This window comes from Limanda limanda, chromosome 7 (assembly GCF_963576545.1).
Source record: "Limanda limanda chromosome 7, fLimLim1.1, whole genome shotgun sequence".
In the NCBI taxonomy this organism is placed as follows: Eukaryota; Metazoa; Chordata; class Actinopteri; order Pleuronectiformes; family Pleuronectidae; genus Limanda; species Limanda limanda.
The window spans coordinates 10,802,952-10,817,549 of NC_083642.1; the positions used below are offsets into that span (position 1 = coordinate 10,802,952).

At 46.4% G+C, this 14,598-nt stretch overlaps 1 protein-coding gene across 1 annotated transcript in view; it reads right to left on the reverse strand.

Annotated features, from left to right (window-relative positions):
- Nucleotides 1–14,598, reverse strand: part of zbtb46 (zinc finger and BTB domain containing 46) — a 60,770-nt gene that overhangs the window by 9,877 nt on the left and 36,295 nt on the right. Inside the window, exon 4 of the mRNA XM_061075407.1 lies at nucleotides 4,180–4,461. Coding sequence (XP_060931390.1) covers nucleotides 4,180–4,461 — 282 coding nt within the window. The remainder of the gene's footprint in view (nucleotides 1–4,179; nucleotides 4,462–14,598) is intronic.

Consider the following 14,598-nt stretch of genomic DNA (forward strand, 5'->3'; position numbering starts at 1 on the left):
ATACGTCGCTAGAAGAGTTTTCAACATACGTCTGTAATTTCTAGCGCTCTCGTCTCGCTGAGTTTAATTTTGAGAGAGAAAACAAATAACAGCAGGATGAGTCACTGGACAGCGACAAGAGCTGAAGAACCAGAAAGAAAAAAATGTACAGTAAAGTGGTGTAACTTGATTTACTTTGAACACTCGATGAAGGCGGAGGAACTCAAACACAAGCCGCTGTCCTCTCCTTCACCTCCACCTGCTCACGGGACACGGTCATGTGACCTCTTGGCTCTGTCGGGTGACCTTTGCAGGTGAGGTGACCGAGCAGTTGCCAACCGCTAATCGCCTAAAAGCTGGTAAGTCCGTCGTAAGGAATGAAGAGCGAGATAGGATTGGGGCTAGCCATGACTTAATGGCAACAAAAAAAAGAGGCTTAATGACACCTTGTTAGCACTACCCCCCCGTTCTCTCTCTCTCTCCCCTATTTCTTCTTCTCTCACCCCAACCTGTCGAGGCAGATGGCCGCCCACACAGAGTCTGGAGTTTTCTCTCCACCCAGTCAATCATGTGCTTGCTCATTGTGGGAACTGTCGGGTTTAAGAGCCTTCAGATAATGTGTGTTGTGATGTGGTGCCACACAAATAACATAGAATAGGACCCCACCTGTATTTGGTGTGTATCTCCTGAGATGTTTGGAAAAGTGAATCCAAATCCAAAATCTGGTGAGCGGATTAAGTCCCACAATCAGATTGGAGTTATCTCCATCTCCTGTATCAATCTCTATTTTTAAATTGACCCCTACTGTTCTGTCTTTACTTGCATTTGACCAAATTAAAGGTACACTATTGTGGAGATACCCATTTGTTGTTCTGCACATTATTTTGTTGTTGTCTCTTTGTCGTCTAAAGCGTTATCTTTAAAATTAATCAGATTATATTACAAATTAAAGTGGAAGGGGTTGCTATTTAAAATCCAAATTTTGAAATCTGGTGCTTGGCTTAGTTTGGCAAAACCTGTGATACAATAATTTCTAAAACTGGAGAAATCTCTAGTTTTAAACTGACCCCTACTGCTCTTTCTTTACTTGCATTTGAACACATTAAAGGTACACTATTGTGGAAATACCCCTTGTTGTCTAAAGCATTATCTTTAATATTTATCAGATAACAAAACAAATTATAGTGAAAGGGGTTGCTATTTACAATCCAAAATTTAAAATCTGGTGCTTGGCTTAGTTTGGCAAAAATCTGTGATTGAATAATTTCTAAAACTGGAGAAACCTCTCGAGTGGAGCTGTGGAGTCACTGGGAACTGGTGCGTTCAGGGTCCATTTTCAAAAGTAAACGTGAAGTGACGAGAGCGGCTAGTGGAGGGAAAAGTTCAATAATGTCAGCATCATCCCTGCAGTTAATTGGATGTTCTTTCTACAGCCGGAACGAGGTGGCCGTGTGGACAGGTGCGCAGGGACTGTCCGGTTCAAAGCCACAGTCTGGCATTGATCGTGTGACGCACGCATCCAAATGATCTTAATTTGACTCAGGAGGGCTGATTGACACACGGACCGGATCCAGTGTATTGTTGGCATTCCGCGCGCTAAGAGGGTGTGGCCTGTGGCCCCGGCTGCGGAGGAGGAGAGGAGGAGCGAGTCCCGTCAATACGCCGTGAGGTCAGAGCGGTTTGAATCTCTAAAGAGAGAAACAGGTATTCAGCGGCTAAACGGCGAAACATCGATTCTCCGTTTGGTCTGATTGTGAATGTTATGAAATCCCATGGGAAGAGAAATATGTTTTATTAAACGGTCTGTTGTCATGAAAAGAGAGAACAGGAGAAAAGTGGGGAGGAAGAGAGGAAGAGAGGGAGGGAGGGAGAGACAGAAACTCTGTGTCGAGGCCTGTTGTTGATATCCAGCGGTCTCTCTCGATTTGGGCCAGGTGACCTCGTTCTACCTCCTTCTCTTCCCGGATCAATACTTTCCCAGGATTTTTTTTTTTTTTTTAGACCAACACACTTTGATGCTCCGCAGCGTAAGTTAAAGAGGGGAGGAGGGGTGGGGGGGCAGGGGGGAGAGAGTCGTGGAGTCAGACAAGTATGGTGCAATTGAAGGAGCCAGCCAGAAGGGGAGGGGAGGAGGAGGGGAGCGAGGGAGAGTGTGAGGGATGAGTGTTAAGGAGGGGTGAAGGAGAAAAGGATGGAGGGAGGGAGGGAGGGAGGGATGGATGGCATGAGGGGGAGTATAAGAGAGGGAGGTAGGGAAGAGGGGGGAGAGCAGGAAGGATGTTGAGCAGGGGTGAAGGAGAAGAACAGGGGGGGGGGGTGCATGGAGGGAGGGAGGGAGGGAGGGAGGGAGCGGCGATCTGTCAAACCGGGCAGACTTCTCCTCCGCCCAGTAATCTGAGGTACACTGTTTGTTTATTTTCTGTCCTCATTTAGACACAGGGACAGACTCGGGGAGGGAGGGAGGGAGGGAGGGAGGGAGGGAGGCTGTTGGCCATCTCGGCAAACCCATTTCCCCGACCCCTATTGTGCAGGGAATTCAAAATAGGGTACGGCTAACCGAAAAAAACCTCCCCCAAGGTGACAGCTGAACGACAGCCATCGGACTCATTCAACAAGTTTTTCCTTTTCTTCCAAACGGAGGAGAGCAAACGATTAACATTCTCTGAATTCTCCAAATCTCCCTTTCATACAGTCAAGGCTGTAGTGAATCTGTAAAGTGTATCAGAAAAGCCTCCTCTCTCTCTCTCCTCGGCAGCTTGTGAGTCTGTGACAGCATCCGATTCTCCTCTTTAAGCCGAGAGAAACATCTCAATCCCACACACTTAACACTCGCACAAAAGGGGGTTGATGTGACGTGACGTGCGTGTTTTGGGTCTATTCAGTCCCGGCCCTGTCTTTTTAGTTTGTGTAGGTGAGTGGGGCTCAACTCTAAAGGCGTGACGAGGCTCGGAGTTGTACCCTTCCTCTGCTTTTCTTCCGCTCACAAAGACGGGCAGAATTCGGGACAAAAGATCCAATTACCAGCCAGTAAAAAAGCAAAGGAACACAAACACACGAGTCACACACGCACAAACACACAAGTGTGCCCACGCGGACATGGACTCGAGCAAATATTCGCTCACTCGAGTACACACACACACACACACACACACACACACACACACACACACACACACACACACACACACACACACACACACACAGACAGACACACATCTACTTGTACACCCTGGCAGTTTAGCACCCTCACTGAAGGAAAGAGAACACCAGAAGAAGAAAGACGTCCTCTGTGGAATTAGGGACAATATTGATCTTTTCATTTCACATTTTCATTTTTAGATTTTCTGTTGTTGTAAGGGACATTAATCCATCGCTGTTGTTAATTCATACTTTCCTCTGTTTTATTTGAACCAGGTCAAAGGTCAATGAACGCCTGTCATTGCTTTGTCTTTACTGAACTTTTCCCTTAATCTGTTATTGATATGATTAGAGATTGAACCATTGATTCACTGATTTGAACAGTATTTTATGATATTCTACAGGTTTTAGAAGGATTTACACATATACACATGAAACTATATTAAATATAAATGACAAAATGTCGTTCATGATCACAAAAAATGTAAATGATTTGGTAAATAAATTATTTTTCTGATGCTTCCAGGAGCAAAACGCAGGCCTGGGTTTGTCTGAAGCGATTCTTCCTGTTCGCTGCTGAGGTTCCAGCGAACGTCTGAACAGTTGCTGCCGTTCTGTTGTGTTACTTTGCTGCTGTGAAGTGCAGCTGCAGACCCACTTATACGCACAAAGAAACTGTCACATAAAACCAAACAAATTTGTTCTCACGACAAGCCAGAGCGATCCCAGCAAAATGTTCTCTCACTGAGTCACCACCGACTACTCATCACTGGCACAGCCACACACTCAAGTGGCACCTCGCACACGTTCACCCACACACAAACACACAAACACACACACACACACACACACACACGCATTTATAGTTATTAAAATACAGTTGGCTGATAAGGTAAACTCTCTGCAGCAGGAGACACTCATGTCAAGCCTGTACATGTTTAACGTCTCACAGGTGACACTCAACCGCACACTGGTGTATTTTTGTGTACACGAGTTGTGATGATGTGTGTCTGTTTGAGTGTAAGTGTGTGTAACGATCAGTGTGGGTAAATAGGGACTTACACGACAGGGAGTGTCCTCCTTTGGGCAGGTACTCATAGAGCAGGGGGTTATCATCTCCCATCATCTCCGCCCGCAGCGACAGCAGGCTGTTCTTACTCATCAGCGCCGCCTTCAGATTGGCCACGGACGAGAGGCTCCCGCCCCCGGCTCCGCCCCCGCCGTCCTCCGATTCGTTGGCGCCCATGAAGCCCGGCTCCGCGGTGAGGGCCTCTTCCTGTTTGAGGAAGAAGTCGAGGCGTTCGCCGCGGCTGTCTGAGCTGTTGGGTTCGGTCACGTCTGCCCCTGAGAGGAGATGAGGTCACAGAGGAGGAGGAGTGAGCTCTTGTGTTCTTCAAGCACTTTTTTTGAAAACAACACAAACTGAAGCTTCAAGCAGGTGGAAAGAGACAAAGCCTTGAAACATTTCACACAGTTTTCTACTCAATATGACGTATTACATGTGTCTTAAAAGGCGGACAATCCAGACCCTGTTGGATTTGTGGCATCCTTTAAAAAGGAGATGGTGGTAAATCGGCAAAAACCTTTAACATTGTACTTGAAAAGTTGTCACTCGGCCGATTTGAGTGTATTTACTGTGACAGAAACAACTGAGGATAAATACAGGAAAAAAATCCAAAACAAACTATTTGTTTAAACCTCTCAGCCGAGTCATCGCTTACACCCGGTGTTTTCGGTAGCGACTACCAACACGTCACCGCTCTGATTCATCTCTCTCTCTCTCTCTCTCTCTCCTCAACTCCCGAACATACCTCATCATCACCAGTCAACAAAAATACATGGAGATCATAAAGAGACGGTGAGAGAGAGAGAGGCAGACAGACGGTGTGTGCGTGCGTGTGGGTGTGTGCATTATGACTGTGTGTGTGTGTGTGTGCATTATGACTGTGTGTGTGTGTGTGTGTGTGTTTTTGGCCGTCAGTGTCATTGAAAAGAGAGCGTGTAGAAAAGCTGTCAGCAGTAGACATGTCGCTGGTGGTTCCACTGTAGATCTACAAGACTGTCAGACCACACTGCCCGACGACGGCTTCGCTCAACACTACCACAGACTCACACACACACACACAGACACACACAGACACAGACACACACACTTCCTAATTGACATTTTACTGATGACAGCTTTCTCTCTTGAAGACTTAGACAAAAATACACACCACGCACATCGCTGACTTAGACACTTTGAAAGGATGGCTTGGCTACACCTAAAAAACACACAAACACACACACACACACACACTCCCACACACACACACACACACAAACACAGACTTCTGAGCACTAATATAGAAATAACAGTTGCCTCGTGCATAATTATGTGAGATTGTTCTGGACAGAAACCCTCTGACATCCTAATATCCAAGTCTCCTGCTCTACACACAGTCCGTGCAGTGACGCCTGAATCCTAATGGGGAATAAACAAAGTAAAGATAGAAATGGGTGGGGGGGGGGGGGGTCCGGGCTCACAGAATACAAAACATGGAAAAGAAAAGCAAATGAGAAAGAGTGGGGGAAAAAAATTGCATCAGGGGAACAGAATAGTCATATTGTCCATTTTACCAACAGCCAGGTAGTGCTAAGTGTTTCCTGTGCAGCCCGGTGCTCGTCTGCTGGGGGTGGGGGGGTGGGGGGGGAGTCAAGGTGACAGAGGCACTGGTTTGCCTCTACGTCTGGAATACCGATGGGTATACAGCCTCTTTCCAGCCCACAGGGTCAACGCTGACCACTCTGTGTCTCTCACACACACGCACGCACGGACACTGTCAGTCATTTTTCATGCTCAGTATAGATAAACGATCCCAGATCAGATGGATGGATACACGCACGCTCTGTATTGCACTGTCGCGCCCACGTGCATAAATCTGAAAGGTGTAGAGTTACGAGTGAGATATACGGAAGGACGCCGGGAAGGAGATGGGGCGCGACAGACAAGATCGACACACACACACACACGTGAAGTAATCGCGCCATCAAACTAACGGCAGACACACGGAGGGAGATATAAAAGAGAAGAGGAGATGAAGAAATTGAGAAGGAAGAGAGGAGGAGGAGGAGGAGGAGCGGACAGGGGAGAAAGAGAAAGAGTGAGAAAGGAAAAAAAAGGCAGGGGAGTGTAAAAGCGGGGGTGCTGAGCTGTGGAGGAAGCAGAGAAGATACACACAAAATACACGTGCATGCAACCACGCACTCCTCCATCCCACACACACACGCACACACACACACACACACACACACACACACACACAGACAAACAAAGTTAATTAAGGAGGGGGTGTAGGGGTTGGCGCAAGGGGGCAGAAGGTGCAGGAATTCATTAGAGCTCTGCCCCCCCCCTTCAGTGGGCAGCCCGGCAGCCACAGGAGTCAATCAATAACATGGATCTGCTGTTGGCCAACAACAAACACACACACACGTACACACACACACACACACACACACACGTACACACACATGCACCGACACACGCACACATGTATGGAGAAAGGAGAGGCAGACAAATAGAAGGAGAGGAAGCGAAAGGAGAGAGAGAAAAGAGGGTCACCTCTGACCCCCATCTCCCTCCACTCATCTGTTCATTGGAAGAGTGAATGACCCCTGACCCCTCTTCCCAGCATCCCCCTGGACACGTGCAGCTACAGATGGAACATGTCCGCCCCCCCCCCACAGTCATACAGTAACAATGCTTCAGTCACACGCTGCAGATTCAATGGCAGAGCTGTGGAAACGTGATCGCTGGTTGACGTCCTCACGGAAAACTGTTTTTTTTTTTACGTGAGAAATATGTGAGAATATTAATACATATACGTTTTATAGCCATTAGGAAAATGACTCTCCGCTGCCGAGTCTCCGTGGCGCAAAATACAGTATCCTGCTTTCTGAGAATTGATCCACATTTGCCGGACTAAGTGTGAGATATTAGAAATTAGTATTCATCTGACCGCAAACAGGCTGCCGCGCTAACTAATTGGAATATAGACAATAATCCTCCTTCACTTGTGTGAGCTTTAGCGGGCCCAGCGTAGATGTTGTGTTACTTAAACCTCATCCTGTTCCAACAGATAAAATCAGTTACCACACCAGAAACAGTCGCACCTAATCCCATGCACGCAGCTTATGGATTTCGTCATACGTGTGTGAGGATTTGTCGGCACACACACATATTGTGGTGTCTTCCAGAGGCAATAGGTTTAGCCATAGTTTTAGAGACAGTGCCGTTACATCATTCCTTTGTGCACATATGCTGAGTGTTAACATACTGGTTGTCATGAGACAACCTATGAATTTCAATGGCATGGGATATGTCTTTGAACTGCATGGTCTGATCCAAAAAAACAATGGCATTTTCCTCGTTTTTTTTCCTCTGCCCTCCTTTCTTCTGCCTTTACAGTGCAGCGGTCTCTATGTACAGTGAAGGGAATTTTCATTTTCCCCTTCATAAAAGAGTCCGAATAATTTAGATTTCTGCTTTCTGAAGAGATCCTCCGTTTAATTTGGTTGCCATGGTAGCCGGGCACCCTTGGCTTCAACATTTATGCTAAATCAAACCCCCTTTTAAAAGGAGAGACAAATATGTGGAAATGGTGGTTCTCTTTGTTCATGTGTGAGTTGGTTCGTGCGATTGTGTGAACGTGTGCGTGTGAGTGTGTTTGTGTGAGTGAGTGTGTTTGTGTGAGTGAGCAATGCTGCAATATACGTGGGGGCTTGAGTGGGAAAAAGCAAAGGCGGAATAAGACTTACCTTGGAATAAAAGATGTGTGTGTTGAACTATACTTCAAATGTGTTGTGAGGGATACTGCATTTATAAGCCATTGAGAGAGTTACAGCTAATGGATAGGACATACAGTTTGATGTGCTGTGGCTGGAAGGCTGCACTGTATCTGAGTGTGTGTGTGTGTGTGTGTGTGTGTGTGTGTGTGTGTGTGTGTGTGTGTGTGTGTGTGTGTGTGTGTGTGTGTTTCTCAAGGGGAGTTGTGTTATTAGAGAACACGCTTTGACGCAGTAAAGCGGAGGAGAGAGAAGGTCTGAAAAGGGAGGGAAGGGTCAGCTGACCCAGTTTGACCTCTGATATTCTGTTCTGATTGTGCTTGAGGAGTGTGTCCCTGTGTGTGTGTGTGTTTGTGTGTGTGTGTGTTTCAACATATGCCTCCCTCGCCCTCAAATGAAGCCAAACACTCTGTTGTGTAATGGAGTTTCCATTTTCTCAAATAAATATAGCTTTAAATGGATGAATAAAAATAAGTTTACTCACAGCCCCTATTTGCTCAAGCACTCATGGCCTGGCTGTCGGTTGACACACTCCTTCAACACCTCCAGTCACACACACACGCACACACACACACACACACACACACAACACCACCACACCTTCAAACCAACAGAGACAGTAGCCAAACACATTGGAGAGAAAAAGTCCAGGGTGGTTAAGCAACGAGTTACTGAGGCTTGTCGACCACAAGAGAGCTGTCAAGAAGAAAGTAGGGCTTGTGTGCATGTTTGAGAATGGGAGAGCAAACAAAGGAGAAAGACTCTCTCACTGTGTATCTTTGTGTGTGTGTGTATGTGTGTGTGTGTGACTGAAAGAGGGACAGTGAAAGACTCAGAAAGAAACCTTGCCCCAAGTCGGGCCTGGTTAATGGCTCGGCCAGCCCGAGGTTGAAAAGGACAAGAGACATTACAAGAGCCGTCTTGTCACAGGACTCCGCCACTCGCCGTATTGTCCACGAGACGTTAGAGCGACATGATTCCCAAACGCAAAGTGTCTCCTTCACCTTTATTCTTCCCACAAACGACTCCGTTCACTGTACGTGTGATTAGTGCATGTTTGTCCTCGAGTGGACAAAGAGGGGAGGGAAGGTAGAACTTGCTTCCTCAGCATGCCAGAGTTTGAGAGGGTAAAAAAGTAATTTCAGCCGAGAAGGGGGAGTGAGGCACTAAAACAGCTCAAGAATTCAGAGGCAATTTAAAAAGCAGTGTGGGAGAGGGGAATGAAAAAAATGCTGGGTTAAAAAGGAGGGAGGATGGAAAGTAAAAGAGGTTGTTATTCTCTCTCTCCCTCTTTCTCTCTCGCTGTCTGTCTGTCTGTCTTACTCTCCCGTGCTCTCTCTCTCTGTTGTTTTTAGGGACTAGCCGGGCCACAACCTCCAGGAGAGATAGGGAAGAGTGGGTGGTGGTGGTGGTGATGGTGGTGGGGTGTGTGTGGATAGGGAGGGCAAGCATAAATCAAGCAGAGCCTGAAGGCTTTAGAGGAGGGAGGGACAGAGGGAAGAGAGTGGTAAAGGACAGGGAAGAGAGAGAGAGAGAGATAGGATGGTTCTGGTGGTGATGGTGGTACTGCTGGGGCTCGGAGAGAAAGAGAGAGTGTGGGTGGAGGGGAGGAGAGGAGAGGAGCGCAGCGATTGCAAGAGTGGTGGGGTGAGAGGTGGATGGTGGGGTGATGGAGTGTGGGTGGGTGGGTGAGTGAAGGGGGAGCGCGGAGAGGTGAGGGGGAGGTTACCGAGGCTGTGGGAGGGAGGGTGGGTATAGTGCCGGTGGGGGTGAGCAAGTGAGTGTGCGTCTACTGTAAGGCAGCTAAATTTGAAAGTGCATCTTTTCTCTCTACGCCGTGGCCCTCCATCCATCCACAGGAAGACGCGGCTGCAACATGTCATTACACATATAGACAGTAGGGGGCAGTATATCAAGATGTTAAAACGTATGTAGCTGCCATAGAGTCTGAAGATAAAGATGGAGGATGTGTCTCCATTTTCTCTCAGTATCCAGAAATAAAGCGAAAATATTTAAGATACGAACGCTGCCATCTTAAGCATTTGGAACCAGAATCTGCAAAGTAGCGATGAAGGAACTCTCTTACTGTATATATGTATATATTGTTTTGTTTTATATTGTTTTATATTGTTTATATATATTTTTATATATATATATATTGTTGTTTAATGTCTGATTGTTATTTATGTACAGTGCACCAACCACACCAAGGCAATTTCCTGTATGTGCAGATATACTTGGCAATTAAAAGAATTCTGATTCTGATTCTGAGGGAGTGTAGCAACGGTAGCGCAACACCATCGTTAGCACACGTGCAAACCAATCGTAAGACAGTTTCACTCCGGTTTTATAGCATCAAATAACAAAATACGTGAACATACATCAGATTGATCTGTGAGCAAACTTTATATAACGTCCATGTCCTACGGGGGGGCCTATACCGCAGCCAGCCTCCAGGTTCCATTTACATCTAGAACCGTTCTCATGGAAGATGCTACTGCGATGGCCAGGGATGATCTGGTCACATCAGCGAGCGGTGCAGTGAGATTCTTCACAGCTGATGAACTAGCCCTGCTAGCGCTGGTCCGTCACAATATCTCTCCAATTCTCCAACTTGGTGCTGAGCCCTTTACTCCCCCCCTGGCATTTTCTTCTCAGGATTGTGCACCATTTCATTCAATGAAGAGCCACTGAAGGGGCAGAAAAACTCTCCGGAGGAATGATCCCAATCGGGTAGCAACTGAATGTCCGTGGTCTCTAATAGGAAAATAAATTCACAGATTTTAGTGAAAAATCACAGCCTGGTTTATGACTCTTTTATGGAGCAGTTAACTCTAAAAGGAGCAGGTTGAACAAACTGGATGATGCAACCCAGCTGAATGGATACTTCTGCCAAGGCCCAACCGTCGTCTTAAACAAAAGCTGCACCAATTTACAGACAGTCCCGTAAATATGTCAGACTTTTTGAATCATTATTGAATTATTTCTTGAGAAATTTTTCAAGAGCGTCATAATGTTACAGAACCCTAAATCTGCCCCCTTAAACAAATCAATATTCTTCCTTGGCCCATATTCCGCTCCTCCACCAAGTTTCAGTAAAACTGTCTCGTAATTTTTGCGTAATCCTGCTAAAAGTCAGACAAACAATAAACAGCGATTATAACATAACCTCCTTGGTTCAAGGTATCGTGCTTCGACAGCTTCCTCCACTGAAAGGCTCTTCATTTTTCTCAGCTCTTCGCCACTAAAATGAATTAATCAAAGAAAATGAATCTCTATACATACTCATGTAGTACGCTGGCAATTAAGTGAATACTGCAGCCATTAATCGACTCTTTTAAAGTATTTATCATGAGTCTTTGTGTGGATGGAGACGACTCAGCCACCGCAACACAATGATGTAAATCTGAATCGAGGCTGCACAGCATTGAAGTTCAAGAGACAACTTCCTGCATCTCTGTGACAACTCATTTTAATACAGCCAATCACAAGTGTCGTCATTAGTATTCATGCTCAATCCAGCAGATTATTATATGATCATAAGATAATGATTTGATTGACAGCTCAGCACAGGATTTACTGTTCGACTGGTGAAACTGCGGCTGCCGGATCTTGGATCAATTTTGACCATTTATGTTCATTCAGCTTCCTGACAACAGTAAATTAAAGAGTTAAGCGGAATTTAAAAATAGTGTTGATGATCATCGAGAGCAAGAGGTGCCCGTTCTTTTCCATATGTTGTCAGTGACTCATTGTTTTGCCGTTCTCTGTCTGTATTTGGTCGAAAGTAGCTTTCAAATCATATCTTCGTTTTTCAAAATTAGCCGCCATGATGCGGACGTACTCAGAGCGAGCAAGTGAATGAGTGAAGGAAGGATGGGGAGGGAGGGAGCGGGTGAGTGCGTGGGGGATGGAGGATTGCAGGGCTCAAGGTAATCTGGGGAGTTAATGCAGCTTAGAGGGACTGCGAGGAGTGGGAGGGAGGCAGAGAGAGAGAGAGAGGGAGAGAGGGAGAGAGGGGGAGTGATGGCGGAGGGAGAGAGAATATAAAAATAATAGGGTCAGCAGGGAAAGAGTGAAATAGAGAAATAAATGAAGATGTATCAAAAACAAAAGCCAAAGCAACTGAGGGGAGAGAGAGAGAGAGATAGAGAGAGAGAGAGAGAGAGAGAGAGAGAGAGAGAGAGAGAGAGAGAGAGAGAGAGAGAGAGAGAGAGAGAGAGAGAGAGAGAGAGAGTGTGTGCACAGGGAGTGTAAAAGCTGGGGAGATAGGGGAGTGGAGGGGGAGAGAGCGAGTCGAGTAAGTGTGTGAGATAAAGAGTGGGCTAATGAAAGGTAGGGTGAGGCTGAGCGAGTTGGCGGGTAGGAGGGAAGTCGACAGAGAGAGAGAGAAAGAGAGAGAAAGAGAGAGAGAGAGAGAGCGGGGGAGAGGTCTGCATGGGGAAAGAATGCTGGGTGGGGAAGGAAGGCAGACACGCAGGGCTTTGTGCTAAAAGCAAAGAGTGAGAGATGGAGAAAGAGCGAGAGAGCGCGAGAGAGAGAGAGAGAGGGAGAGAGAGAGATAGAGAGAGAGAGAGAGAGAGAGAGGTTATGTCTTAGGTTTATGCACAGGGGAGGAACTGGCGAACTGTCCAGCCCGGTTCAGGGTTATATTTGAGGGTAAGGTGGGCGAGAGAGAGAGAGAGAGAGAGAGAGAGGGGGGGGGGATAATGGAAAGTGGAGGAGGAAAACGACAACGACTCTGGGTGGGGATGCTGTACAGAGCCGGTGGGTTATTGGTGTGTGAGTTAACACACTGACCAGCTCCCAGGCTCAGAGGCAAAGTAACGGAGACAGAATGACTTCTTTACGGCTCCCGGGAAATTCATTTAGTTCAACAAACAAAAACTAAAGTTGGCAAAATCTAAATATTTCCAGCTGGAGCAAACCACAAAACCCAAATTGAGATAAATCTTTAAAATGGGTTGATTAGATTGTTGGTGCAAATTTTTTTTTTTTAATTTGTAAATTGGCAAAATGCTCCTGTAAAGAAAGTATCATAATCGGTCAAGGTCACTTTCATTATCTCTGTGCGTTGAACAATAGACACAGTGTGTGATGCACGGCACCATGTGTGTATCTGCTGTCTGCCGAGAGGAGACAAGTGAGACAAATGCCCACACTGCCTCCATTAGTGTGTTTCTTCATACCTCATAACACCCCTGAACATCTTGTTTTTGCTGACCTCCTCTGATTTAGATTGTCTCCTTTCTGGAGCGGTGCACAGATGTTCTCCAAGACATTGTGACATCACTGAGGGGTGTGGTCAGAGATAAGACCCGCCTTAAGGTCTCATTTTTTCCAAAACATTGTGCGATAGTGCTTTATCCTTTGTGTTCAAGGCAAAATGAGTTCTAGCTAGCATAACAATTTGTTTTGTTATTTAATGCATGAATACGATAAAAGAAGCAGACTCCTCCTTTCTATGTATTATCAATGTATTATCTATTCTACCCCTAAATTTGATAATGGGTACAGTGAGTTCACCAGTTAATCAGGAATTTCCCCAAACTTGAAATCAGTCAGGAAAAGGCAAATCAGCTCAGATATGAAGAAATTGCACCTGATTAAAGGAAACAGGTTGATTTAGGTTGAGATCATAATACCAGGTTGGTCAGGACTAACTAATGAATGTGACTTGCCTGTATAGAGATCTTTACTGTATGTTTGTGTCTAGCATCGCGAAACCTGTGAATGCACGGAGAAGCAAAACAAGACCTTTAAGAATTCCTGTGTCCTCAACCATTCTTTCGTTTGGATTATTTGACTTTTTCAGACTTTGGTCGAGATGGACAAATGCTTTTTCTTAAGAGCGACGACTCAGGCGACTCCATCAAGTGGCAGCCGGAGAAAAGTACAACAACAGGACACGTGATGACGTACGCTACGACCGTACGCTACGGTCACAACGGGCGAACAGAGGTCAGGTGACCGGTGCAAAAAAGTCGATGTCACTGTGATCTGTTCACTGCGGGACACTCCACTGAGCGGTGACTGGGGGGGGGGGTGTTACGTGTTCTCTGGAAAGCATTAACGTTGCCCAGTGACCAGCGCGCGGCTATTGCCCCTCTGTCTCTGCTCATCTCTCCCATCTCATAACATTAAGACTGTGTCTCTCTGCGCTTGTATCCTTGGCAACCTGCCTCCAACAATGGAGAGAGCTCTGGCCTCAGCATGGGAGGAGTGCGGTGCCATGGAGAGGAAAAAGCAAGGACAAGGGGAGATAGAGGGAGATGGAAAACTGGCAGAGAGGCAGCGCCAGCGGAGGGGAGAGCGGAGGGAGAGCGGGTCCCCGTGTTACAGGTCCGCAGGAGAGCAAAGGGTTAAAGGGAGGAAGGAAGTGAGACAAATGAGATGTGGATGAGGGAGGCAAACCAAACTGCGAGCTTGCTGTTAGTGAATCAGTGGAGAGGAGAGGAGGAGAGGAGGACTCCCTTTGCTTCAGACTTTGGCCGTGGTAACGCAAAAAATGCACAAACACATTAAAGAGAAGGGAAGAATCAAAAAAGCATAACATGGGCAATTTAATTAGTTTTTATTACCTATGCAGAGGAGGCTATGCTTTCTGATATGTCTGCATTTGTTTGTGTGATGGCAGGATTTCACCAAAACTACGGA